This window comes from Zonotrichia albicollis, chromosome 13 (assembly GCF_047830755.1).
Source record: "Zonotrichia albicollis isolate bZonAlb1 chromosome 13, bZonAlb1.hap1, whole genome shotgun sequence".
Taxonomy (NCBI): domain Eukaryota; kingdom Metazoa; phylum Chordata; class Aves; order Passeriformes; family Passerellidae; genus Zonotrichia; species Zonotrichia albicollis.
In genome coordinates, this window is record NC_133831.1 from 3,625,190 (window position 1) to 3,652,726 (window position 27,537).

A 27,537-nucleotide genomic window follows, 5' to 3' on the forward strand; every position below is an offset into this window, starting at 1 on the left:
AGTGTGAAACTCTTCTTTTGTCTGGGACTAGCTCAGCCTTCTGGAGTAGACATCAGTGTTATAAAAATATACCTGCTCTTGGTTTAAAAAAGGAGCCACTCTGGAGGTTTCTGCAGGCAGCTCACGTGGAGGGCGTGGAAGAGTCTCTGGTGTAAGAACTGTTGGTACAGCTGCACTTGAGTACCTTCAGGAAGGATGTGTGGGTCACAAATCCATGGATTGGGATTGTCACAGCTGTGTTCCGGGTGCATTTCAGAGCAGTCTCAGTCAGTTGTGACATCCCTGGTGTGCTTTGGGGGGCAGCAGAGGTGGATTGGGATTGTCACAGCTGTGTTCCAGGTGCATTTCAGAGCAGTCTCAGTCAGTTGTGACAGCCCCTGGTGTGCTTTGGGGGGCAGCAGCGCTTTTCACAGAGTTTGATGAGCTCGGACACCACGAACACTGAGGAAGCCAGGCCGGTGAGGAACAGCAGGTCTGGGAGAGGAGGGAGTGAGGGGAGCTCAGCTGGGCAGGAATCCCAGCCCAGGGCTTCCCTGCAGCTGGACCTGGGCTGGTGAGCCCTGTGTGCCCTCCTGTGCCCTTGCCAGCTGAGTTAGGGACAGCACTGCAGCACAAGGGCCACCCACAGCTGGGATGGCCCCCTTGGAGGGTGGACACAGGAATCACTTGGGATTGCTGCCCCCTGCTCATGACACAGCACAATGCAGATGGAACACGGTGAGGTAGGGTGCAATCTGATGACTGAAATGAAAATCTCTCTTCCATTGCAGCTGGGAAACTGAAGTTTAACCCAGCTCTTTACAAAGGGAGTGTCTGCATAATGATCTGAGAAATATCATCATACAGAGCTGGAAAATCTTGGCATGTCTCCATTTACTTGCATTTATGTGCAGTAAATCAATATTCAGAATCTAAGCTAGGATAATATGAACTACTTGTGCTGTTTGGGTACAGCTCTCTGTAAATACACAGAGATTGGAGCTGTTGGTTGATCTCCCCTACCAGTGAGGTGTTGGGAGCTAACAGAGCAAACTGGGAATGGCATCTGTTTTCTAAAGTCACTTTAAGGCAAAAAAAAACCCCAAAAACAAGCCATTATTTATTCTGCAACTTACCTACCACTCCTAAATTCTCTGTCTGGAAGATCTTTTGTAGTGGAGGGATGTAGATAACTGCCAGCTGTCCCAAAAATGAGCCAAGCACGGAATACAAGAACATGCGGTTTCGGAAAAAGCCGATTTCAAATATCAACTTTGTCTAGAAAAGAAAAAAAAAATTAAAAGTAGCTTTTCCCAATCACTGTTGGAGCTAAATGACACCCTGTTTCTTTACATTTAATTTCCATTACTTTTTAAGTTACATAAACATTAACTTAGAGTTACATAGTTGAAAGTGTAGTTGCTCTTGTGATGGATAATTTTATCTGTATAAAAAGTTGATAAAAATCATACTGCTTTAAGTAACATTAAAAAAACCCCTTACTATGCAAAGTGCTGGTATTCTAATGTTTATGTTTGTGATTTAAGACAAGAAATTACTGCTGACAGAGCCATCTCACCTGAGAGCGACATGTCAGGGCATTGAAGAGGTCAAAAAACACAAAACAGGTGAAAGTCATCGTTGTGGTTCGAGGAGTTATGCCCCCTTTTGGATTCTGGAAGCACACAAAAATTCAGGGGTTAGTTTAACCTTTCAAAAATATGCCAATTCAATAGAAGAATTAAATGTTCCCTTTAATGAGCCCAGTCAAATCACAGGGTAGTAAAACAAAAGAGTAAATGTAATTCTAGCTATTGTAGGTAGCATTCAGTTCTCTCTGCTAATTTTAAAGTTTATGATCTTATCAACCATACTTTAAATTCTTAAACTGATGTGGACTTTGAGTAAAGAACATCCTAAATTCAATTACTGAAACTTAAAGTACCAACAGCAATCTATTGTACTCGGCATTTTCTGCTGGGAAAATGGAAAGCTGGAGGTGAAAAGTCCCTTAAAGTATTGATTAAGTTATAGGTTTCCCATTCTGGATTGGAAGGACCAAATTAGAGGTAATAGAGGGAGGCAGGAGCAGAGCTGGGAGCTGACCCTGCTCTCAGCCCTCTGCCCACAGTGATCCTTCCCCAGGGGATGGATTCCAGAAAATCCTTCTCATGTCCTTCAGAAACTGCCCTCACTCTGTGCTCCACCCACCCTGATGGAAACCAGATCCGAGTGCGGATTTCCCTCACCTCCTTCCAGAAGACAAAGAGGGTTCCGCTGATGATGATGATTGCTGACATGAAGATTTTCAGGATCAGGGATTTGCTGAGGATGGTGTCTGTGATGCACCTGGGGGGCTGCTTGATGGTGTCCCTGTCAACAGGTTCAACCCCCAAGCTGCCTCCAAGAGAAGCAGAGGGATGTGTTAAATAATGCAGGGTCCCAAAATGTTCATCCTGAGAAACCAGGATGGAGCTGGAGGATGCAATTCTTTGGGACACAGTGTGAATATTCAAGCAAGGTGACAAAAGGACCAAATTTGTCCATGACACTGATTCCAAAGATGTTTTCTGCATATTGAGCTGCTAAAATAACATTAAATCATCAGACCACCCCAGAGTGAGACTGAGCATAATGTGGAAGCTGTAATTGTATTTAGCTGTAGTTGTAATTAACAGTTGGATGAGGTTCCTAAGTCTTGTGATTTTGGGGCATATCCCCACTACTCCCTGGTGGTATTTTCAGGATAACAGGCCATTGCTAGTCAAAAAAGGGAATAGTTAAGTGATTCCACCTGGATAAACCTGGAAAACACAGAAAATTTCAAGTAAATGTGAAGTGCTGTTTGAAAGACCAGGAGGGAACAGAAGTGCAGCTTATTGAACCACTGATAACGATTGATGAGGAATCACAACAGTTTGTGTTCCTAGGCCAAATTCAGGCATATTAAACCCAAGATTATTTTGCTCACTGGACTCTTCCATACCTCTGTGCTGGGGGCCCGTCCATGATGATGTTGATCCATAAGATCTGCATGGCATTGAGTGGGTTGGGTAGGTTGAGCACTGTTGACAGGGTAATGAGGCTCAAAGCTGAAATACTCCTGCAAGCACAGAACATTATTGTGCAGGGCCTCACCCCAGAGGTGCTTTCACAGGAGCTGAAGCGAACAGGAACTTACGTGCTCAGCTGGAACCGGACAAAATTCTTTATGTTGTAAAATATTCCCTTTCCTTCTTCTATTGCATTCCTGGAAGGGAGAGGGGATTTTATTAAGTCAAGAGCACTCACACTGTTTACACTGAGCTCCCTGTGACACTCAAAACCACAATTGTCTTTTGTAGCCCTTATTTCAGAGGAAGTTCAGAGCCCAGCTGAGGAGGAGGCTGTCAATGCAGCTTCTCACTTACAATTCCTTTATCAACACATAGATCTGGGTCATGTGGCCAGGTTTTGGTTCATAAAGCAGGCTTGAGACCTATTTATATACTCACCCTGCCCACTCTGTTATTATGAACCAACAGAGCATTGCAAATTACGTTTTTCTTCTGAGCTTCCTGGATGAGGCAGAGTACGAGGTAGAATCATAAGGGTTGGAAAACACCTCTAGGATCACCGAGCCCAAATTATGACCAAAAAGCTCTGATCTACCCAGGCTTTTAGGTGCTCTCAGATCCCCAGTTAGCTACAGAATCATAAAGGTTGGAAAACACTTCCAGGATCACCGAGGCCAAATTATGAGCAAAAAAGCTCTGCTCTACCCAGACTGTTAGGTGCTCTCAGATCCCCAGTTGGCTACAGAATCATAAAGGTTGGAAAACACCTCCAGGATCACTGAGCCCAAATTATGAGCAAAAAATCTCTGATCTACCCAGGCTTTTAGGTGCTCTCAGATGCCCAGTTAGAGGAGCCAGGGCTTTCAGGTGCAAGGTGGCTTGGTCAGCACCACTTGGAAGGAAAGTCATTGCCATGTGTGCAACTAAAGGTGAGTCAGAGCCACCCTGGCGCTCTCCACTTCCATCCCCAGCCCTCCTTACACAACACACAGGCTTGCTGCAGCAGCCAGCCACAAGAGAGCTGCAGAGCAAGAAGATCTCCAAACCTACATGACTTTTGAGAAGTCATCATCCACGAGGATCATGTTGGCAGCCTCCTTGCTGACGTCCGTGCCCGCCCGTCCCATGGCGATCCCGATATCGGCTGATTTCAGGGCCACGGCGTCGTTGACCCCGTCCCCTGTCATGGACACCACAGCACCAGCCCTCTGCAAGGCCTGTGGGAGGGGACAGCTCTCAAACAGGACAGCAACAAGCCACGCTGGCAATTTCAGAGCCTGCACTGTTTGCTTTGCTCTTTCTGTATTGAAAGATCAGAAACTCTCTTGGACTCTGAGGGTGAAACGGACTCAGCGCTGCACTGCGGACAAAGCTCAGACCAAGAATTAGGTTTTTCAGGAGTATAGGGAACCTCACAACTCCAGCAGAATCTAGAAGAGGGGAGTAAAACCCTCAGAAATCATTCTCCTGATGTAGTTGCTAATACCTCACTATTTTTTTTTGTATGCCCAGGGCCCAGACTTGCAAGGAAAATTATAAAATCATAGAATATCAGAAGTTGAAGGGGGGAGTAAAACCTCAGAAAACATTCTCCTGATTGGAGCTGCTAATACCTCACTAGGTATTTTTTTTTTTGGTATGCCCAGGGCCCAGACTTTTAACTAAATCATAAAATCATAGAATATCCTGAGGTGGAAAGGACCCACAAGGATCATCAAGTCCAATTCCACAGCTAATACCTTCAGAGAAACAGTGCCAGTGCTCTAGCTGGGGTTTTACAGTCCTTCAGTTTGAGCTGATGCTGCTGGGGAAGATCAGATCATCCACAGAACTGAGGCTCCCTCCCCCTTGTTTTTGTGAGGTGTACAATGAATTTCACAGGCTCTTATTACCTTTATTATTTTTAGTTTGTGCTTTGGGCTTGTTCTGAAGAAAATGGAAACCTGAAAAACAACAAAGACAAAATATAATCTCGTATTAGATGGAAGCTATTGGAAATAAGCTTTTTCTAAATGTAATCAAAGCCATTACATTTTGGACAGTGGAGGAGAGCTCTGCCTCTGCCAGTTGGTCCAGCTCTTCCCCAGACATGGCTTTCAGCTTCCCATTGCACAGACCAATATTCTGTCCTGAAAAAAAAGAAAAGAGATACTCACACTCCAAATATTAGTGGATTCTATAATCCTAGCAACGCTATCTGTGTCTTTTAGGAGGTTTACAGTGAGATTTTCCCATTTCTGGTGCTAAAATAGTGGAATTAATTTATTGGAATTTGGCCCAGAGTTTGTAGCTGCTCTATACTCCATTTAATGTTTGTTTCAATGGAAAAGCAAAAATTCAGTGACCTTTAAAGCCTCTACTGAGCACACAGACACAATGACAAAGGTGATTATTAGGGGATAAAACACTTAACTGATGTGACAGACATACCACAGACGCCCAGGAGAGCAGAAAAGTTTGGTACCTATAGCCACAGCTGTTTCCAGGGCATCTCCAGTGATCATCTTCACTGACACACCCGACTCAAACAGGATTTGCACAGCTTCTCTCACCCCAGCCCTTGGGGGATCAATTATTCCCACCAGACCTAGGAATGTGAGTTTGCCAAGTTCTGGACCTGAAGCCAAAGCAAGTACTAGGAACAGAGGGGAGAAAAAGAGGACAAGAGGAAATTGTTAATGATGTATTTCCGTGCTTTAAAAGGAATATTTAGAGAAGATATTAAATTGCCTCATTCCCAGCAGAAAAAGTCATTAAAAACAGATCTTTAGTCATTACAATCAGATCTTGTATAGACACAAAAATTCAGTCCACTAAATAATAGTTTCTCTGAATGAGAGCATTTCTGTTTGACATGTTTCTCTTAGGATTTCTTTCTTTGTAATTTTAAGCTGTCTACCACGTCTTGCCTAAATGCAGATGGATTAAATCTCAGCAATGTTATGTTAAACCAGACACTGTTAAACTCCTAAGTTAAACAATAGCATTCCTGCAAAAACTTACACTTTTTTTAAAACCTAAAAATGTGAAATGTAAATTCAGTTAAACCAGTGAAACTCCCACCATGTAAACATCCAGGCTCTGAACATTTTGTCTCTGTTTCTGGTGCACACCCGTTATCACTCAATCATTCTTAAATCACTCAAGGATATTTTGCCAGGGGTCCATGTCAGCCTTGCTTTGATGATGGAATCAAAAGCTGCAGCAGCTGCCTGAGTTAATCACTTCCCCTCAGAGCAGTAATTTGCCATGGCCACGAGGGCAGATAATTTGGATATTGTAAATCAAGCGCTGCACAGGAGCTCCTAACCCCAGGACACAGGGTGGGAGAATCTGTGCATGAACTCCACCATCCTCCAGATGCAGCTGCCAAGGCTTGTCCTCATCTCCTTACGAGCTGGGAATGGTGTCTGTGTTCCTGTGTGGAAGCCTGAGGTGTTTCTGGGGGGATGTTCTGGTGATGGAGGAGGTGGCACATGGATGAAGCTCCTGTGGGCTGTGCACTGACAGGCAGCTGGGATCAGGAGATCCAGAGATTTGGGCCCAGCACAGCATTGAACCAAGCTTCAAACAGAAATCTCAGCTCCCAAATCCATGTTTGGAACTCCTTCCAAAGTGGATTTTTGTTGCTGTCTTCTCCAAAATCAAAACTGGCAGAGCAGTGCTTAGATTGAGCCCAGCACAAAGCTCGGCAGTGCAGCACCCAGAGCGTGTCCCAGACAATCACAGCTCTCCATGGAAGAGAAACACTCAATTTCCAGTGCTTGTTTTCAGCTCCTTTCAAATTCACTAATTTAAACCCAGCACGAAAAAAAAGACCAGCTAGCAGACCTACGACAGGGCCCTTGGCACTCTGACAAGAGTTGGGAAGAGACCATGAAAGTGATGCTAAGAACTGAAGGCTTTAAGGTGAAATTTGAGATTTAGATTGGAGATTAGGAATAAATTCTTCCCTGGGAGGGTGAGGGGACCCTGGCACAGGGTTCCCAGAGCAGCTGTGGCTGCCCCTGGATCCTGGAATGTCTCAGGCCAGGCTGGACAGGGCTTGGAGCACCCTGGGACAGTGGAAGGTGTCCCTGCCATGGCAGGGGTGGGATGGAACTTTAAAGTCTTTCAACCCAAACCATTCTGTGATTTGTGAGGACTGAGCTGTCGGATCTCAAGATCTCAGTCCTGAGATGCTGAGCCTCCGAGACCCCTTGGGGGGGCTCGGGACTCCTGGAATGTTGCCAGAAGTGTCTGGTGGCTGCACTTTGTCCCTACACAGGATGAGGATAGGAGGACTTCACCGGGTGAATGGTGAAGGGATTAGCTAATTAGAGGGTGAGAAACAGGGTTTAGGATTTATGTACAGGGGGGTTTAGAGGAGTAAGATGGAGGAATTGGGGCGTGTCCTGCCCTCCTTCTTCTTCCTCCTCTCCTCCATCTTCTTTGGCCACGGTGGCACCTTTGGATTGGTTATTACTAAGAGTACACCGAGTTATAAGAATAGATGGTATTGGGGAAAAATGATAAATATTGTACACGTAACAAAGGGTATAAAGATACGTGGCTGCCCCGGAGGGCAGACAGTGTGCTCATGGCTGACTGCTGAGCAGATCTTTGTTCGGCTGAAAGAACATCTTTTAGATAAACAATTAATAAACACCGAGACCGAAAGAAGAACTGAAGCCTCTTCTCGTCCTTCGATACGCGGGCTGCCCCAAGGCCACCTCGGGCCTTTCCAGGCCCCTCAAACAGCCGAGATTAACCGGACACTGAGCCTCTGCCCATCCCAACCACAACAGAACAGTAAAGTTTTAGGCCAGATAGGGGCAGTAAGGACTCACCTCTAAGGCCTGAGGAGCCCATTCTCTTCTCCTCCTGCTGGTAGAGGGCTTTTTGCTGGGGTGTGAGTGACAGAGAGATGCCACCACTGTTGTACAGAGTGCAGTGCTGGATAACTTCCTCAAATGCTCCTTTCATAAAGTAAATATCTTCCTGATCCTTGAAAGCAAGGAGAGAATACACTTTATCCAAAAAAAGGAGCACATTTTGAATAAGTCCTTAGGTACAAAAGATCCTGCTTCCTCTTTTACCTGTTCCAAGAGATGCCCAGGAGCATATATTATGGATGGGATGGGATATTTTTGCTCTGGCCATTTTTCATGTTCAGCCCTCACAGACAGCATGGAGATGAAAAGGTTGGTGAGTTTTTAAACCAGAGCATAATATCAGCCAAAACGAGCTCCTTAACCCAGTAAGGGACAAAGGGCCACCCTTTCCTCCCACACACCAGACCTTTCTCTCCCTGTCAGTCACCTCTGAAAAGCTTTTGTTTTCCTGCTCAAACCACTGTATGAAAAGTATTCCCCCCTCCCATTCAAACTCAGTTTTACAGGCTAAAAATCCCCCCAAGCTGGGAATTTTGAGGTTTGTTCTGTTTTCTCCAGACATAGTTAACTCCTGAAAACATTATTTGCTGAGGAGATACCATTTCATGCCCATTGTTGAGGCGCACAATTAGAAACACGAAACCAGTCCCTGCCTCTGTTTGCTTTACCTGATTTTTCAGTGTGCATTTCACAGCCATCCACTTCTGCTCGGAGCTGAATGGAATTTCCTTCTTTCTTACATAAATGTCCTTTATGTCAGCTAATTCCATCTGAAGCAAGGTAAAACAAAAAGAGCTCTGTGAGGCTGGGCATTGCCAAAACCTGGATATATTTTCTATATCACAGGAATTGACTGTTGACTGTGTCCTTCCAGGCTGTCAGATACCATGGAGCTCAAGAGAAAACATGAGGAGAGCAAAATTCATATTTCAAACCAGTTTTTCCCTTTTGGTGTGCCTGATATGGGATAAATTAAACTGGAGTTTGAAGCTTGATTCCTGGTAATTTTTTAAAGAATTAGGGAGCTGCCCTGCCTTTTTGTGAGGCTTTGGGTCAAAGGAGGATCAAGTCCATTCCCTAAATCTATGGCTGAACAGATTTCTGGGTTTCTTTTCTGTGTTATTTCCCAGCACCTCTACTTGAAGGAAGAAAGGAAATAGCAAATAACAGAATGGTCAGTCATGGATGTGGTTTTGAATTATTTCAAATAATAATAAAAGCAATTCACAGCAAAACCTTTCAGTCCAAATCAATGCACTCCTGCTCCAGCAGAGTGTGTGGGTGTTCCAGGTGAAGTGGGAGACACTGGAAGCTGCTTTTGATCACCTCTGTCTCCAGCTCCCATCAAACCAAAATATAAAAAATCCCCTAAAAATAGGAGAGACACCCTCCCTCATATTCTGCTATTGCTTGGCTTGAATTCCAGAGCAGGAGGAAGGTTTTAACTCAGCATTTGGGGAAAGGAAATGCCACTGTTTAAAAAGAAAAAAGTAAAAAATCCTGGTTTCACTGCCAGAGTTATGAGCTTTAAAAGCAGGAGTAAGATCAGATGTTTGCAGGGGCATCCTTTTCATCAGGGACCTGAGGGCTGAGGCCACAGCCTGGGGGACACCGATGAGGTGACACCGATGAGGTGACACCTTGGGGTGTTTCACAGCTCTGCCCAGGAGTGTGAGTGCAATATCCATAAAAACATTTTGATTTACATTATCATGACAAGGAAAAGTACAAGCCAGCAGATGCCCCAAAATGAGGGTGACCCTCTGCCATGCAATCTGGCCTGGCCTGTTCCTGCCCATTTTTAACTTTTCTCTTCCTCCTGGACTCTTCATTGGCACGTGCAGGAAATATAAAAAAGGTTTTCCCATCTGAGCCTAAAATAAATGCATTACCCAGCATAATTAAACAAGCCAAGCAATGATTGCTGCCAGCACAGGAGCTCAAGGAAAGTGTTTGTCCATGACTAAAGGATGGCTGGGAGAGGAAACTTCTGTGACTTTGGGCAGAGGGGACAAGGGAGGACCAAAACCAGCCTGGGGAATTAACAGCAGTCTCACTCTGCTGCCAGACCTCACAAATTCAGCTTTTATTTAACTTATTTATTTGAATTTCAGGGAAATTTTAAGCTCTAAGGGTCTTACCTTCATTGCCAGGGCAATGAGAGCTCCTTCTGTGGGCTGTCCTATCACAGTGTTTTTCCTGATAACAGCATTATTGACTACACAGCCAGCCTGGAGAAAGGGACAGGTTTGCATGAGATATTTTTGTCATTACTGAAGTCACAACTTTTTAATCTCTTTAAATGAAATGGAAGAAGAGGAATGAAGGTTGGAAGATTGAAGGTTGGGGAATGAAAGGAGCCACATCCCAAAAGTTTTGGGAAAAACTCAGCAGCATCACTTGAGATCAGTTCTTGTGTTTTCTAAAGCCACTTAATGCATATAATACACCAGTAATTTGGTAAAATATTATGCTTTGGATAAATTAACATCAAGAAAACATAAGATACATCTAATGAGCTCGCAGATCATGAAAATGAAGGCTCAGTCTCTCCTCCCATTGTTTCTAATGTGCAGTATGAATAAAACAGGACCTAGTCTACATTTGAGATTCCAGCTTGAATCATTTCACCACCCAAACACTCCACTTCAGCCTGCAGCTGAATGTTCAAAATTTTATGTAAAGCTGACACAAAACCCAGAGAACATCACAATAAATTTATAAACTGACTGTGTAGCTGGCTAATGTCTAGAAACTGTGCACATTAAAAACCTGAACAGGGTAAAATGTATTGGTTTCTCCTCTGCCAGAATTGTATTTTTATCCAGATATCATTGACTCCTGGAGCTGATGGCTCTGGTCTCTCCCTGCATGCCTTATGATCATTGCCTCTCACTCCTAATTTCAGGAATTAAATCACACTCAGTCTTTCCATGAGAATGTTTTAGCAAGCCAGTCCATTTTAGAGTTACAAAAGTGTTTTTTTTCACACTAATTATCCAAAGTTATTTGTGCAACTGAAGACTGAATGCAACCAGGCTAAGCTGGTTCATAATTTATACCTACCTCCACGAGTTTCCCAATAGAGATGTTGGAAAATTCTTTAAGGACCTCCTTGGATGGCAGAAGATAAACATTTCCTTCTCCATTGTAGCCCACCCCGCTGACCTGAGGGAGGGAGGGAGAGAGAGGTGGGAAATCTCCCCTTTGCCAGGCAGGACTGAGCTGCAGACGTGTGCAGGGGCTGCACTCAAGAAAATTCTCATTTTGAAGGAGTGCAGGGGTTCTTCTTTGTCTCTCAAAGCAAGGCTTAAAGTAAAGGCTGCAAACAGTGACAATATCACATTAAAATCGCTTTTTAGGGACAAAAGGAGTGAATTTGTCCTATAGGGAACTTGTTTGCTATAGATTCCAGAAGTCTCCTCCAGCTCAGGGGAGAGATGCAGACCTTTGGCATCACTGGGTTGTTCAAGCCTTGCTCTCTTGACTGTCTCTCCTCTGCCTCACATTTTGCATTTTCCCTCATTTTGCACAGAGAAATGAACCAAGCAGAGAATGAAGCTGCTCTTATAATAAATATTCCTGCAGGAGATGGACCAGCAAGGGTCAGTGTCACTGTTGAGTCAGGAATGGGAGTGAGGTGACACAGAGAGTCCGGGTTTCTTCAGGAAGTTAAATTGAGTTTTATTGAAAACTTATTCTTTACACCATTCCAATAGAGGTGGACATGATCGGTCATTTAATCAACACCCCATCACACCACTGGCTAATTAAGAAGACACCCTTTGGTAAACATCTTATGAGAAAACAACTGCTCAGAACACCATCTGCAAGATTGCTTTAATTCCTTCTCTCAGCCTTCTCAAAACTGCCCAAAACAATTCCTGGGAAGGTTTATCTGGCTTTCTCTCTCTGACCAGACTGTCACATCCACAGGTCAGTGGCAGGTTTCAGAATTTACAGTAACTGCAGGGAACAGTTATGCCAATCACAGAATTCACAGAATGACCAGGTTGGGAGAGACTTTCAAGATCATCGAGTCCAACCCAGCCCCAACAGCTCAGCTAAACCCTGGCACCCAGTGCCACATCCAGGCTTTGTTAAACACACCCAGGGATGTGTTCAAAAAAACTCCAATTCCACCACCTCCTCAGACCAGCCATTCTAATATTTTATCACTCTTTTCTGTGAAAAACTTTTCCCTAATATCCAACCTGCATTTCCCCCGTTGCAGCTTGAGGCTGTGTCCTCTTGTTCTGACATTTGCTGCCTGGAGAAAGAGCCCAACCCCACCTGAGCACAGGCACCTTTCAGGAGTTGTAGAGAGTGATAAGGTCACCTCTGAGTCTCCTTTTCTCCAATGAACATCTCAGTGGGACCTGAGCAGTTCTGTCCCCTCAGCCCCACCTCTGCCTGTCCCCAGGGCTGGATAAATCCCTTCTCTGTGTGGAACATGACAGAAACTGCTGGGTTTGGGGCTGGCCAGCCTCCCTGCTTTGTGTCTGAGTGAACCAAAGGCAGATGAGTGCTGCTGGATTCCAGCAGGAGAGGCTGGCTCAGCCCCTCAGCCCCATCCCTACCTCGGCCTGGCAGCCGTCCGAGGTCACGAGCCGCGTCACCGTCATCTCGTTGGCCGTCAGAGTGCCCGTCTTGTCCGAGCAGATGACATTGCAGCAACCTGGGGCAGGGATGGCTCCAGTCAGAGCTGGGCAGTAATGCAGCACAGCAGGGAGATTGAGAGGGGGGAGAACAACTTTCACTCGTGGTGTTTGAAATGCACCGGTGACAGGGAGAAAAGAACAAAAGATCCTTTCCCCTGACAGGGAAGGGAAGGATCTGAGTGCACACTGGGGCATTGTGAGCATCACTGTGAAATGTGTGAAATGTGTGAAATGTGGCTGGGGACACCTGAAGAGGGTCACATGGTCTTGGTCAATGTTTCTGAGTTGCAACATCACTCAGCAGAAGAGCTGCTCTATTCCAAAAAGACAGACCCAATTCCCACCCTGCCAATTAAGCCTTGCTTCTCTAAATCAGGAATTTCAGCCTTTCCCTGCCTCACCAAGGGACTGTGAGAGGAGATGGGCTAAAAACTGTCACAAAAAATACTCAAAGATCCACATCCAAGAACAGAATCTGCCCCTTTACTCTGCTTTGTGCCAATCCAGATCCAGCAAAGCACATTTTTCCAGAGCCCATCTACAAAATACCACAAGAGGGTGAATTAGCAGAGGCACCACTTTCCAGATAGCTTCTATTCCCAAGAAGGGAGGAAATTAATACAAAATAAGCATCAGGCTCCAGCTCCCTCCTGAGTGTGAATATCATCCCTGGCTCTGGAGGTGATCACAGTGCTCAGGCACAAACCCCATGAGCACAGTGACCTCCAGGAAAAAGCCTGGAGAGAAAATAAAGCAGATTGGGCTGCAATTAAATGAATCACACTTTGGAAGGATTAGCAGAAAGCAAAGCTGTGACCTCCAATACCTCATTTTTGTGAGTGATAATTAAAGAAGGATTGTTTTTCTCCTTTTCAGAAGTTTCCCAGACAGTTTTGGCCGTGCCTTCTCTGCACCTGCAGTTCCGCCTCTGTGGGCGCAGCCCTAGCAGAACAAATTCCCTCAGGAGGGAAAAGCCCTTTCAGATGTCCTGGGTCAGGGCAGAGACAATAAAATCAGGGTGATAAGATTCCTTAACTGCAGAACAAACAAGGGCAGTTCAAACAATAGCAGTGTTTCCTAAGAGGACAGGTTTTAGCTGCAGGACGTGGCTGTGCAGCAGATTTTGGGAACTGCACAGCCCAGCCTTGGTGTTCAGTGTGCCTTTAATGAGTGGTGCTAAAGAGACTCTGTGTCTCCTCCTCCATATCCCTGCCACCCTGAGCAGGGCAGAGCAGCAAAGCCTGGAGTAAGCACCTGGGAGTGAGGGACAAATTAAAGATAAGGGGAGCTGGAAGAACAATTCCATCCTGGTTCATTGTGCCCTACAGCTGTGAGGATGTGCTGGACACCTCCTCAAATCCCCTCTGTCCCCCTCTCTGTGACTTTTTGGATCTCAGGGACATGGCCATCCAGCCTGCAGAACAAAAAATGGCTTTATTTCTGCTGTCAGAAAGGGGCTGGGGAGGTTTTTTTAGCCAGACACTGAAGAAGTGGACAGGATGGATCTGCAGGAGGATTCCACTCATGGAGAGGAAGGAAAAACAAAGATTTTATAACCCAATGTGTGCCTGTTCCCCGTGGGCTGGATTGCACCATTCCAACCATGTTCCCACCACCAAACTAAGGGAAACACAGGGCAGAAAATGCATTTAATTCTTAGTGGGTTGCTTTGTCCCAGTAACCCTATTCCAAAGTTATTTTTCTGGATCAGCCTGTGGGTGCCCAGCTCAGATTTGGGAACCTGGCAGGTGACCAGGCCGTGTGGCCCCTCTGCAGCCTTACCTAAGGTCTCTACTATGGGCAGCTTCTTCACAATCACCTTTTTCTTGGCCATGCGCAGCACTCCCAGCACCAGGGTGACAGTGACCACGATGGGCAGCCCCTCGGGGATGGCAGCCACGGCCAGGCTGGGGACAGCAGAGACACAACAGCCTCAACACAGGGCCCAAACCACACTACTGACCCAAAGGCGCCAAAGGAATACCCCCAGGGCTGAGTTTTCCTAAGGGGATAAACCTGGCACACTGTCAATATAAAAGTAGGATATTTATCCAGCCCTTCGAGCTTTTCCTGGATGATTTTGACAGAGCAGTTATTTTTCTTCTTTGCATTGCCAAAGAGCAGTAATTTCTGGCTAAGCAGTGATGTGAAGGCTGGATTTAATTTCATTTATTTAACTTTCTGAGGATGGGAATTGAATACTCCTTGGCATCAGGGCTCACATATTAACCACTGGCTTCTGACCACAGCCCCTCACCTCCTCTCTTACCCACAATGTGGGGGACAAAACCAGCTCCCCAAATGTCCCCATCATCAAAACCTGCAACACCTGATATGCTGGAAAAATCCAGCCCAGTCTGTATATTGGATATTAGATATTCCTTGGGAAGCTCTGAATGCTTTTAGGCATGTGCAAAATGCAATCCAGGAGAGCTTATAAAACCAACAGCTGCCCTCCAAAACTCAGAATTTACCACTGTCCTTGCACTGAATCAGTTTGGCTTCTCTGTTGTTTCCTCACCCAGGATTTTTTTTTCTTTCTATAGAACATTTTTTATTTAAGAATTGATTTTAGAACCATGACAACGCCAAGTTTACAGGTTTTATGGGCACTGCTGAAAACACATTTTTATTGTGTTTGATTAAGAAGCTGTGCATGCTTCTTTATGCTGTGTGAGGTGTGCATTCCTTTCTTTAGATGTAAATCCAGCGGGAACAGCAAAGAGTAATATTTGCTGTTGGTACACTCCCACTAAATTCACAGCACAGATAGGAAAGGGCACCCACAGCAGGATGAGGCAGAGATGCCAGTGAAGATTTTTGAGATAACAGTTTACAAAATTAAATAAACCCTCAAGCTTGGTTCTGTTTTTCTCCTCTCTGTTTAAACCTCATATTAATTTTGCCAGTGCCTGAGAAATACGTATTTATGAAAGGTTTTACTCAAGTTTTCTTATGTGAAAAGTCCATTGTTTTGAACAGGGAATTCCTTGGGATGTTTCATTAGAAATGAAAGAGAGAAGGGCTCTTCAGTCCTCACCTGACTCCAATGGTGAACATGCTGAGGAGGTGCTTCCCTTGCAGCCAGCCAATGAGCATTATCAAACCTGGGGGTGTAAAGGATTTGATTAAAAAAAGAATTAAAAAATTCCCTAACCTCTTTTAGCTGATGTTGTAGAACTAAAACCCAATGAGGCACCCAAATCTCTCCTTCAGTGCTGTCTCTGCTGGAAGCCCCAAAGTCCAGGTAAGCCAGACCCACCAGGGCTTTTGGGAGAGCACAGAGGGATCCCACAGCCAGCCATGCAAGTGTGAGCCCTGCATCCCACTCACCAATTATCCCAAAGGAGAACAGGGTCAGCTGCTTCCCCAGCCTGTCCATGCTCTTCTGCAGAGGTGTCTTGGGAGTCTGGAAAAGTTAGAGATGACTGTTTTTTCTTTGGGTGTTTTGTGGGATGGGGAGATGATGGTTGGCTCAAGTGACCCAACAGTGCTGGTTTCAATCCATGGTCCCTTGTGCTTCTCCCACCCTCAATCCTCCAACAGGCAGAGCCTGTCCTGTCCTTCTCTGTCACTTGGTGTCCCTCCCTCACACCGGCATTTTGTGGCAGAAGCAGAACTGAGCCCAGTGCACTGGCTCCTGGGACTGCTCCTGCTCACAGACTTTCACCCAGGACATCCAGCATTTACTCAGCCAGGACTGTGTTACCTCCTCAGCCTGCATCATCTTGAACACCTCGCCAAACTGGGAATTCTCACCCGTGCCAATAACCACGCCCTGAAAAAAGGGAAAAAGAGAGATGGAGGTGGAAAAACCTAGAGAATCCCAGATGGGTTTGGGTTGGAAGGGATCTTAAGCCTGGGCAGGGACACCTTCCACTGTCCCGGGGTGCTCCAAGGCCCATCCAGCCTGGCTTTGGACACTGCCAGGGATCCAGGGGCAGCCACAGCTTCTCTGTGCCAGGGCATTCCCACCCTCACAGGGAAGAATTCCTTCCCAACATCCAACCTCACCTCTGCCATTCACCTTTTCCTGTCTCTCCAGGCCCACACCAAAAGAATCTGTAATTAATGCCCAGGAAAGGAAAACATCAGCGATGTCAGGACTCACTTTCCCCTTCCCGTATCGCACCAGGGTCCCCATGAAAACCACATTGCTCAGCGTGGTGATGTCCCCAGCCTCCAGCAGCACACCCTCAGTCTTGTTGCAAGGCTCAGCTTCCCCAGTAAAACTGGATTCATCCACCAGCAGATCTGTAACCTGATTCAAAAGATGAATTTCTGGCACTGTTAAGACAAGGCTTTGCCAGCCAGGCTGGTTTCCAGCTGAATTTACCTCGATGAGCCTGAGGTCTGCAGGAACCCTGTCACCCACAGACAGGTAGATGATATCTCCAGGCACCAGCTCTCGTGCTAGAAGGTGCTGCAGTTTTCCTTCCCTTAGGCTACATGAGGCAAAAGGAACAAAAAGAAGAAAGGGAAGCAGGCTGTGAGGGTTTTATTCCTCCTGCAAGCTTGGGAATGTGGCTGGCAAGAAAGCCTTGCCCCAAAGAGCTTCCAATGTAAATAAGAACAGAAAATCTTCATAGCAATGAGCAGAGGATTATGTTCAGCTTGGGCTTGGTTTTAATTCATAAACAGATGGGCAGGTTATGGATGATTTACATTTCAGGAGTGACTTTGTAAACTATAAACATTATTTATACATTAGAGGAGCAATGAGAATTTGTGCTTACATGCTTTAAATAATGAATTTCAGACTCTTGAACCTAAAAAAGAGGCGTTTTAAAGCTAGAATTACCCCTGGCATTCCACTGCTGCATTCAAAGTGGAGCCTTCCTGGCAGTTGGATGCTTCTGGTGTCATATCATAAATAAATAAAGAACCAACAGTGGGGTTTGTAAGCTCCAGGGTGAACTTTGGACCAGAGGAAAGCCCCACACCTCTTTGGCAGGGCAAGGCTTCCTGAGCCTCACAACTTATTCCTGTTCGCTGTGACAAAACTGATTTGCAAAGACATAAATAAGGAACACGTTTCTTGTGATTTCCAGCACTGATAAAAAACATCAAAGCCCTGGGGAAAGCGGTGTCTGATCCACCCTGCAGCTGCTCCATGGGCTGTGACCTGGCTGTGCCTGTGCCTGACACGTGTGTGCAGCACCAGGCAGGACAGGAACCCCATTCCACCTGCACTGCACTCAGGTGCTGCTTTGTGCCCAGCTCTTGTGGAGAAAAACTACCCTAAAGCCAAAAAAATGCACACACAGGTGGGGTTTTTCCTGCCTGGGGAGAGAGGATGCTGCAGGGATGTGGAGCAGATTTTTCTGGGACTCTCCTGTCTTAGCATTTATTTAATTCCACAGGGTGCCTACTCCTTATTTCTAATTTTTTCCTAATAGTTAAACAAAAATTCTAATAATTTCTGATCAATACTGATTATTTCATCCCCGACCTAGAGCTGCACCCATTCACAGCGCCAACCCTCCAGAGACCAGCTCCTCACTATGTGCACCACAGCCTGGAATAATCCCCTTCTCCCTTTGGTGCTGCCCTCTCAGCCCCCTCCCTGGCTCACCAATTGCACTCGGGGGGCACCAGCTTGTTGAGCTCCTCCAGGGACTTTTCTGAGCGATATTCCTTGGGAAGGAGAAGGAGAGGAGAGCCAAGTTACAGCAGGGGCTCTGTGCTGCTGGCCATGGCCACTGCAGAGCTCTGCACAACCCACCTGGATGAAGGCCACGGTGACCACGATGAGCACGGCCTGTGAACAGAGAGGTGACAGGTGTGGGCACAGGGACCATGGGGACAAAGGACAGGGGCCACCACCGTGGGGACAAAGGACAGGGGCTACCACCATGAAGACAGGTGACATTCAGTGTGGGAATGGGGGACAGGTGACACCCGCCATGGGGACAAGGACAGGGGCCACCATCATGGGGACAAAGGATAGGTGTCACATGGGTGATGGGGCCACCACTATGGAGATAAAGGACAGGTGACACCCTCTGTGGTGATATAGGACATGTGACACGCACTGTGGTGATGGGGACAGGTGGCACCATGGTGATGGGGACAGGACACTCACCATGGTTATGGGGACAGGTGACATGTACCACGGTAATGGGGACAGGTGACATCCACCATGGTGATGGGGACAGGTGACACTCACCATGGTGATGGGGACAGGTGACACCATGGTGATGGGGACAGGACACTCACCATGGTGATGGGGACAGGTGACATGTACCACGGTAATGGGGACAGGTGACACCCACCATGGTGATAGGGACAGGTGACACTCACCATGGTGATGCTGGCGGCATCCTCGTACTCCTTGGTGATGACGCTCACCAGAGCTGAGGCCAGCAGCAGGAGGATGAGGGGGTTTTTGAACTGAGAACACAAGGGAAATATGGAAGGAGAGGTGCTGAAGGTGAGCCGGCTGCAGACCCAGCAGGAAGGATCCCACAGGAAGGATCCCACAGGAAGGATCCCACAGGAAGGGCCCAGCAGGAAGGATCCCACAGAAAGGATCCCACAGGAAGGGCCCAGCCGGCAGGATCCCTCAGGAAGGGTCCCATGAGAAGGGTTCCTCAGGAAAGGCCCAGCAGGGAGGGCGCAGCAGGAAGGGTTCCTCAGTCCCTCAGGAAGGGTTCCCTCAGGAAGGGTCCCAGCAGGAAGGGTCCCTGGGTGATTTTGCTGCAGGAAGGGTCCCTCAGGAGGGGTCCCACAGTCCCACAAGAAGGGTCTCTCAGGAAGTGTCCTTCAGGAAGGGTCCCTGGATGGTTCTGCTCCAGGACCCTCCTTACATCATGGTCAGGTTCTGCAGTTCCTGCCCCACAGGGATTTGGTGGCCTCAGGGACCAGCAGGAAAAACTCTGCTGCAGTCTCAAACTGCACCAAGGGAAATATAGGGTAGATATTAGGGAAAAGTTTCTCACAGAAAGAGTAATAAAGTTCTGGAATGGCTGCTCAGGGAGGTGGTGGAGTCCCCATCCCTGGGTGTGTTTAACAAAGCCTGGATGTGGCACTGGGTGCCAAAGTTTTGTTGAAGGGTTGGACTCGATGATCTTGAAGGTCTCTTCCAACCTGGTCATTCTGTGAACTCTGTGAAGTTCACACCAAAACCTGAATCCCCCCACTTCTCCCCTTTTTGCACAGGCACTGCTCCCCTTTGCAGACACAGAGCTGATTCCAAAAGCTTCTTAGATGCACAATAAGAACAAACAAAACATTTACTGTCTTTTTAGAATCTGAGACCATAAATCCTCTTTCTTCTTCTTTTTCATTTTTTAATTAATCTGCTCAAATCTTCACTGGACTGAGGGCTGTGGGAGTCAGGTGCTCACTTGTTTCACTTCTAAGCAGAGATTTTGAGGCCCCTTTTGCTACCTAAGAAAATTACAGCTCTGCTTAACTGATGTGGGAATTGATGGAAAGGAATTAAATGGATATAGATAAATCTGCCTGCTTTGTGCAACAGATGTGCGGTGATGCTCAGCAGGAAAGCCAGGGTTTAAATTTATTCCTGGATGGATCCAAAGGTGAAAGTCTCTCCATTTCTCTTTACAAAACCAAGGCAAAGGGGATGTTTACAAAAATAGCAACTGGAAAAAGCAACAGCAAGGGGCTGCTGGGTGTGAATGGTGCAGGAGCAGAGGCACCAAAAGGTTGTAGGAGGCTCAGAGACGTACCAACAAATCCCTTTGGTGTCCCTGTAGGAGAAACTGGTTCTTAAGGCTGAGCAGAAAAAAAAAAAAAAATCACTTTTTATCAGGAATAAAAGAATCCTTGGAGAGATTTAGTGATCCTTACCAAAAGCTTAAAGGATATAAATCTTATATATATAAAAAAAGGCATAAACCATGAAATAAAAATGAAGTCTTTCAAAGCAACTCAAATCCTTGTGATTCAGCTAAGGAAGATGAGTCAAATCACTGGTTGGAAATGAAAAATAAAAACAAACAAAAGGCCCTTCTTGTCTGGATAAAAGTTCTCAAAGAGAGATGAAAGATGTATTAAATACTGATGAGAAATAGTTAATAAAAGCAAAAGTCAAGGATAGCTCATCTGAGGAAAGACAAGATAACAAATATCACTTTCTGCCTCGCTTTTGGGGCAGTTGGTGTGAAATTGTGGGTGTCAACAGCACATGGCATCATTTCTAAATGTACCTGTCACTGGTGTGTCACCGACAGAAACCCTGACGCCTCAGGTTTAGCTTTTCTATTTTTCACATTCTGAGCTGCTTTAGTGTGAGGGTCTGGGTTCACATCAGGGGATGCTGAGCTCTGTGCACAGAGCAGGGACACAAAACAATTCCTGCTCCAGCTGGGCACCAAGGACAAATGATCCCAATCTCAGCCCAGGAGCACAAACCCCGTGGGCTGGAGAGAGAAAAACAAGCAGGGTGGGACTGCCTGGGCTAGAGCTGGAATGGGACAATGAACTGCAAGGTGCAAATGGAGCAGAACTGATCCCAGGGAGAGACCCCGGGAGCGCTCGTGCATTTTGGGGCCGTTTTGGTTCATCCTGGGTTCATTTTGGGACCATTTTGGTTCATCTTGGGTTCATTTTGGGACCATTTTAGTTCACCTTGGGTGCAGCCCTGGCTGGGCTCTTGTGCTGCCCAAGGTGGATCAATTGAGGCCTCTGAATAAATCCCTACTTTATTCTTTATCTCCATCTAGTCTCTGTTCTGGGTCTGCCTTTACAAGGCATCAACCCTAAAACTCCCCTGAGCTCCACAGCTGCCCCTTTCCTAGAAGGACAGCCAAAATCAGAGCATCTTCCAAAATCAGAGCATCTTCCAGCCACTGGTTTTCCTCAAACTTTTCATGAATTTCTCACTTGCCTTAAAGGGAATAAATATGCTCAAGCAATGTGATCTACAGTTTGATTTGTGGGCTGTGTGGGGATAAAAAGGTCCATTTCTGTCTGCAGATGTTATCTGCACCCTCAGGGAGCTGCAGAGGAGCCTCACAGTGGCTTTTCCCAGGCGAAGGAGCAGTTCCTGTGCTCAGGGCACAGCCTGTTCCAAGGCTCAGCCTCTGGAAGTAGAAACCCTGAATATTTCAATGCAGGCACACGCTCAGCAAAACCCTGCCAGGTTTTGCTTCTGCCAAGAAATGAGGATCTGTGCAGAAAATCCTCACCTGGTCCAGATATTTCTTCCATATTGGCTCTGTGTTCTCTACTGAAAATTCATTCCAGCCGTGTTTTGACCGGCGCTGGAGCACGGAAAACTCAGAGAGTCCAGTCTGTAAATCAACCTAGAGGGAAAAAACCCAACCCAAACATTTCATATCACAGCTACAGAAAACTTATTATGTCAAATTCATATTAAACCCCTATTAGCAGACTAGGCAAGATCTTCATGGCTCAGTCCCACATGAAGAAAATAAATCCTTCTGTTGTTTTTCTGTTTAAATATATATTTTTGTTAAACTATAAAATTTTACCATCAGCCATCGCAGAAACCCATGAAGTAAGCACAAGTTAATTAAAATAAAAGTATATTCCCAAAAGGGAGAAACTGTACCAGAAATTTGACTATGAATTAGAAATGTAAAATAGTAAAAGAAAGAAGGGTTTTTTGACTGCACTGTATATTTAAAGAGAAAATAAAAATAAATACACTCTGACAAAACTCAAAGGGAACAAAATGAGAAGGGATAAAATCTATTCTGCCTGGATTTAAAAAATACTAAGGTCGGAAACCAAATTATAGCCAAGCACTAAAGCTTTCCCTGGCTGTGGGGACCCTCACAGGATCCATCCCACAAAAAGTCAGAAGGATTGGGCACTCCAGGAGTTTGCAAGGCAATTAAAAGCTGATTTTTCAGCTCAGGCCCTTCCCACAGGCAGATCCCACATTCCCAAGGGCAAATCCTTACGTTGAGGGCTCTTGCCAAGTCCTCCTTTTGGCATTTACAGGCGTCCTTCGGGGGCAGCACTGCCACCTCCTGCTCCTGCTGGATGATTTTCAGCTCACACTCCTGCTGGGGCTGAGCAAACACACCAAAGCGATCATCAGGTGAGAGCAGTGTTAATTAAAGCTTCCCAGCAGCTCCTTGCTTTTCCCTTCATCCCATTCCCTCCCCTCCCCTTGCCAGCTGGGCTCCTCCGGTCACTACAACACTTCCCAAATCTCAGAGCTTTAATGCCAGCTCTAATTAATCCTGAGAGCAGGCTTAAAGGCAGGGCAGGTTCTTGTGGGGGGAGAGAGGCTGTGAGGAGCAGGGGAGCCACAAAGGGAAGCTCATGGTGCTGGTCAGGAGAGGTTTGTGCTGATCAGGAGAGGTTTGTTCTATTTGAGTGTCCTGCCCACAGCTGCTCTGTCCCCAGCCAGGGTCTCACAGCCCAGACTCGATGCTCAGAGCAAGGAAAACACTTTTCCCCTCCTAAAAACACAATAAATGAACTGAAAATGTGAGCCAGAAGAAGCAAAACCTCCCCTCCTGTGCCCAGGGCTGTTTTTCTCCACCACTGATCTGCAGCTCCTCCAAGCTTGGTAAATCCTTTCTGTCCCATCCAGGCAGCCCAAACCCTCAGCATCCCAACCTCTCCCTTTTAATTCCCTCCATTTCCTTCTCTAAAATGCAATTCCCACAGCAGCAGCATCCCCAAAGCCTCTGCCAGGCCCATGATGAGGGCACTGTGATCAGGCTGAGTACAGAAAGGGAGAAATCTCCCCCTTCCCAAGGGAGAGGATCTCCATTCCCTTTTCCCTTCATCCATAAAGCACAGAAATGGGTTCATTAAAAATGTGTTTAATGAATTTAATGTGTTCATTAAGAAAGGAGCCCCCAGAGAGTGTGGCAGGCATTGGGCACCAGCTCCCAGCACCCTGGGATGTTTGCTGTGGGGTGCACTCAGGTCTGGTTCATCCTCCTGCAGGGGCATTTGGGGACTTGAATATTCAGGAACTTTCTAGGACCATGCAGGGCTTTGCAATCTAAATCCTGAGATAAATGCAGAAAATGATAAATGCAGAAAATAAAAAATGCAGAAAATGCTCTTGGCTGTTCTCTCTGGAGTTGGTTTCAGTCTTGGGGTTTCTGGAGGGCTCAGAGTGTCTCTAAGCCCTGCTCCTGGACCAGGCTTTAGCCATATCCATCTGTTGTAGCCCCTTTTTATGGCCATTTCCTGACATTTCCCTCAAGCTGGTGACCCCATTTTGCCCAGAGAAGCTGCAGCACTGCTCCCCTTTTTCAGCCATCCTAGCACTGGACATCACCCTTATTTCCACATCTCCTTAACAGACCTCTTGAGAAGGGACAAAAATACCCATTCCATGTTTAAAACTCATGATTTATTGGATTTCTGTCCCTCTTTGGGGGATTTATTTGATTTATACACCTGTTTGGATGTCCTGGTTGTACAAATCCATCAGTTCCCTGTAACTTTGTTGACATCCAGACACTTAAATCCCAAAAAGCCACTTATGGAGATGGAAGGGTTTGGTGGGAAGAAAACACAAGGCTGCCATGGATAAACACATCCTGGAATTCACTGCCAGCCTGATTAATGTGGCTCCTCTGTGCTGCAGGTGACACACACAGGTATCAAGGTGCAGCTCTGCCCTGGAGGAGTTTAAATTTTAATAAAAGCAGCTGGAGGGCAGGAAGAGACCTGGACATGAAGATAACATGCCTGCAGTCCCCAAGGGAAGCAGGACCCGGCTCTATCAGCAATATTTACCTTCAAAAAGGTGTGGAGGAAATAAATGCCAAAGGCTGTGGATGTGTCTGAGCCCTCTGTGGTTTCTCAGCTCCCTGCTCCAGGGGCTGCTGTGACAGGAACAGCTTCACTGGGATGAGTTCTCCCAATAAAGGGTTTCTCCCTCACGAGCATGGCACAGCTTTTCCCACCAGAACAGCCCCTGGAATGCATCAGAGAGGCCCCATCTCCCTCCTCCTCCTCTTCATTTGCTGCCTTTCTGCCCCAATCCCATCCCAGCCCGTGGATGTGGGGTGCCAGGCAGTGTCCTGTGCAAATCCCTTCCCAAACAAACCTCTCCTGGCTCTGTATTTACATTGCAAAGCAGATGTGGCTTATCCACAATATCCATTTACATTTATAACCTTTATCCTCTCTGCACAAGAGCACAGACTCCACTCAGCAGGGTAGGAAGACAAATATAACAAATATAATATATAACAAAAGGGGAATTATCAGTTTATCCATTGCTTTGCAAGATCAGGAGATACTGGGGGCTGTAAGGAGCAGCAGGTGTGGCTGGGAGCCACCTTGGAGGTACCTGAGCATCCCTCATCCCAAAACAATCCATCAATTGTGCCACTGAGCAGCCCATGTGGAAGAAAGAGAGCGTGGGGCTTTCTGCAGAGCACACAGCCCTTTTTGTGTACTCTGGCAAACAGCCCAAAATATCAGTGCTCGGGATTTTCCCCCACCTCTGCTGAGGCTGAGGCTTTGCATATTCTTTTCCCTGTCTTGGGTTACTTTGGAGCAGCTAATGGACTGCAATCCAGAGAGGGCTGGGTTATTTCGATTACATGAAGCCCTTCCAAATATTAAACTTTATCCTGCCAAAAACCCAATAAATTAATCAAACTATTCTCTCCAAAGCCTTTTACATTTCTGTTTTTGGGTGGACATGGCAGGCAAAAGGAGCCCTGTTCCAGGGGTGCAGGCAGAATGCAGAATCCACCCTGCAGGTGAGGAGCTGCCTTGCTGGGCTTCCCTCTCCAAGCTCCCACCACCACCACCATTTCTGCACCTCCCACACAATTTCTCACTTCCCTGTTGCACATCTCTCAACAGAATTCCAATATTTTTCACATGAAACAAAGATCTGGTCCCCCTGCTTGCAGATACAAATTTCAAAGTAGTGCCTTTGATTGTGCAGAAGGCCCCAGGTTTGCAGTGAAGCTGATTTGAAGCATCCAGCTGCAGCCCCTTGAGAGTCCTGCCCTGGGCTGTGCCCACTGAGGTGCCCCTGGTGCCTGAGCAGAGGGAAAGGGGGATGTAAAGAAGAAGTGCCCAGGCTTTTCTCCCACTTTCACACACACTGGGATGCTCAGAAGAAAAATCTTTGCCTGTTCTTCAGATTTCTGCAGGAAACACACAATTCGGGGAATAAGTTTGATTTACCAAGTTCTTATTTTCGTTTTACACTGCTGTCCACCTCCTTCCCCATGCCAAAGCTCTCCTCACCTCCCTCCTCTGTTACACACACACCACTCTCTGCAAGGACCAGGGCTAAAACTCAAGAGGGGTTTAGATTTGGAAGTAAATACATGGCACTATTTATTTTGGCACAGCATAAATGGTGCAGCCTAAGAACAAGCCAGCCTAATTGCCAGTGGCCTCCTGCCTACGTGCAATCAGAAATCCCAGCTGCCCACCAAGCCAGGGCACAGGGACTTTCTGTAACCTCATCAAGATCTTCTTTTGCTGGGGTTTAGAGCTCTGGCTGAGCAGTGCAGCGCAGCATCACCCCATGCACTGCGCAGGGTGAGAGTTCAGTGTCTCATTTTCTTCTCCCTGTGGCACTGGCCCAGCCCACACTGGACAGGCGAGACTCAGAAAGGGGATTAGCTGAAATGATAGCTGGGAAAGGCTTCAGTCACTCAGGAAAAGCTCATGAATCTCTCCAAGTGTGTGGTTAGAATTCATTGGGTTGGCAGTAAGGGCTAAGCTGAAGGGATTACACAAATGGGGTTCACGTGGCAGAGCACCCAACCCATCTGCCACATGCCAGAAAAACTGGGGCTTGAGCCATGGGAGCCTTGTGGTGAGCAAATAGTCAGATCATCCCAGACTGGAAGATTTTGTGGTGAAAAACCAAGAAGAACATCAAATATGTCATCCAAACCAGCACTGGGCACTCCATCTGTGCTGAGGACAGGGAGGGCACAGCAGTGCAGCATTTTTCAGGGTAGGAAAGCAATATTTCCTAGTGGATTCTGCAGGTCTGAGCCAAAACTCTCCTTGGCCGCTGACTGCCAGCCCTGACTGCAGGAACAGCACAGAGGGTGCAGGAACAACCTGAGGGTCACAGCTCCAGGGTCACAGTCCTAGGGTCAGATCCCCAGGGTCAGAGCTCCAGGGTCACATCCTGAGGGTTACATCCTGAGGGTCACATCCCCAGGGTCACAGCCCTAAGGTCACAGCCCCAGGGTCACATCCCCAGGGTCACATCCCCAGGGTCACAGCCCCATAGCCAGTGACCAGCACTGGTGGCACGGTACCCTGGTGACAGGGGAGCCCCGCTCTCCATTTCCCCTGCCGTGCCCACACTCCCATGGCACTCCAGGGCTCTCCCACGCTCTTCCTTGGTTTGGAAGCTCCTCAGAGCAGGGAATAAAGCTCCTGGGCAGGATTCGGGCCTCAGCTCTTGGATTCCTGCATAGAAACAAGGCTCCCCATGGCTCCTGACCCTGGCAAACAGCACCCGCCCCATCCCCGTGCTGCCGGAGCCTCGCACGGAGCGGGGACAGCGCGGCCACAGCGCTCTCGAGTTACCGGCGGGACAAACCCGGCAAAGCGCACAGAGCGAACCCCAAACACACAAACCATCCCAGCAGGTCCGGGCAAGAGGCAATCCTCACCTCCTCTTCCGGCTCGCCGCTTCCCAGGGGCTGATATTTCTGCACGAAGCGGAGGAGTGACTTTTTCTGGAAGAATTTGGTGATGCTCCCTTGGCCCATCTTCTCCGGGGCCCGCGGGGCGGCACCACCGGGACCACCGGGATCAGCGGGACGGGACCACCGGGATGAGCAGGCTGGGAGCAGCAGCAGGGCTGGCTCGGTCTCCCCGGCAGCTCGGGGTTACCTGCAGGGAGACAGAGGCACCTGGAGCTGCGGCCAAGTCACGCCTTCCTTCCCTGGCCGCCGCAGGGAGGTGCGCGCCCTGCGAGCTGCGCCCATAAAAGCCGGCCGGGAAGGCTGGCTATGTGTGACACCGGGCTGCGACACCAGGCACACCTCCATGGGCACCTGA

General features: G+C 47.2%; 1 protein-coding gene across 1 annotated transcript; it reads right to left on the reverse strand.

Moving 5' to 3' along the window:
* Position 1: 1 nt before the first annotated feature.
* On the reverse strand, positions 2-27,245 carry ATP2C2 (ATPase secretory pathway Ca2+ transporting 2). Its single transcript, XM_074550794.1, has 27 exons — positions 27,147-27,245; positions 22,467-22,577; positions 21,726-21,842; positions 18,874-18,963; positions 18,296-18,331; positions 18,146-18,207; positions 16,907-17,015; positions 16,682-16,831; positions 16,280-16,348; positions 15,904-15,979; positions 15,611-15,677; positions 14,353-14,477; positions 12,490-12,587; positions 10,976-11,077; positions 10,051-10,140; positions 8,578-8,679; positions 7,865-8,021; positions 5,500-5,670; positions 5,067-5,164; positions 4,928-4,978; positions 4,086-4,252; positions 3,161-3,229; positions 2,966-3,082; positions 2,229-2,376; positions 1,559-1,654; positions 1,116-1,257; positions 2-474 (listed from the first exon to the last, which is right to left on the reverse strand). Exons 1-27 carry the CDS (start codon positions 27,243-27,245, stop codon positions 362-364), a joined length of 2,832 nt encoding a protein of 943 aa, XP_074406895.1. The 3' UTR covers positions 2-361.
* Between the last annotated feature and the right edge of the window lie 292 nt (positions 27,246-27,537).

Coding starts and splice junctions, on each gene's coding strand:
- ATP2C2 (XM_074550794.1), bottom strand. CDS start 27,245: ATGGGCCAAGGGAGCATCACCAAATTCTTCCAGAAAAAGTCACTCCTC. Junction 21,843..22,466: donor ACTTGGCAAGAGCCCTCAAC/GTAAGGATTTGC, acceptor TTTTCCCTCTAG/GTTGATTTACAGACTGGACT. Junction 16,832..16,906: donor CAGACCTCAGGCTCATCGAG/GTAAATTCAGCT, acceptor CTTTTGAATCAG/GTTACAGATCTGCTGGTGGA.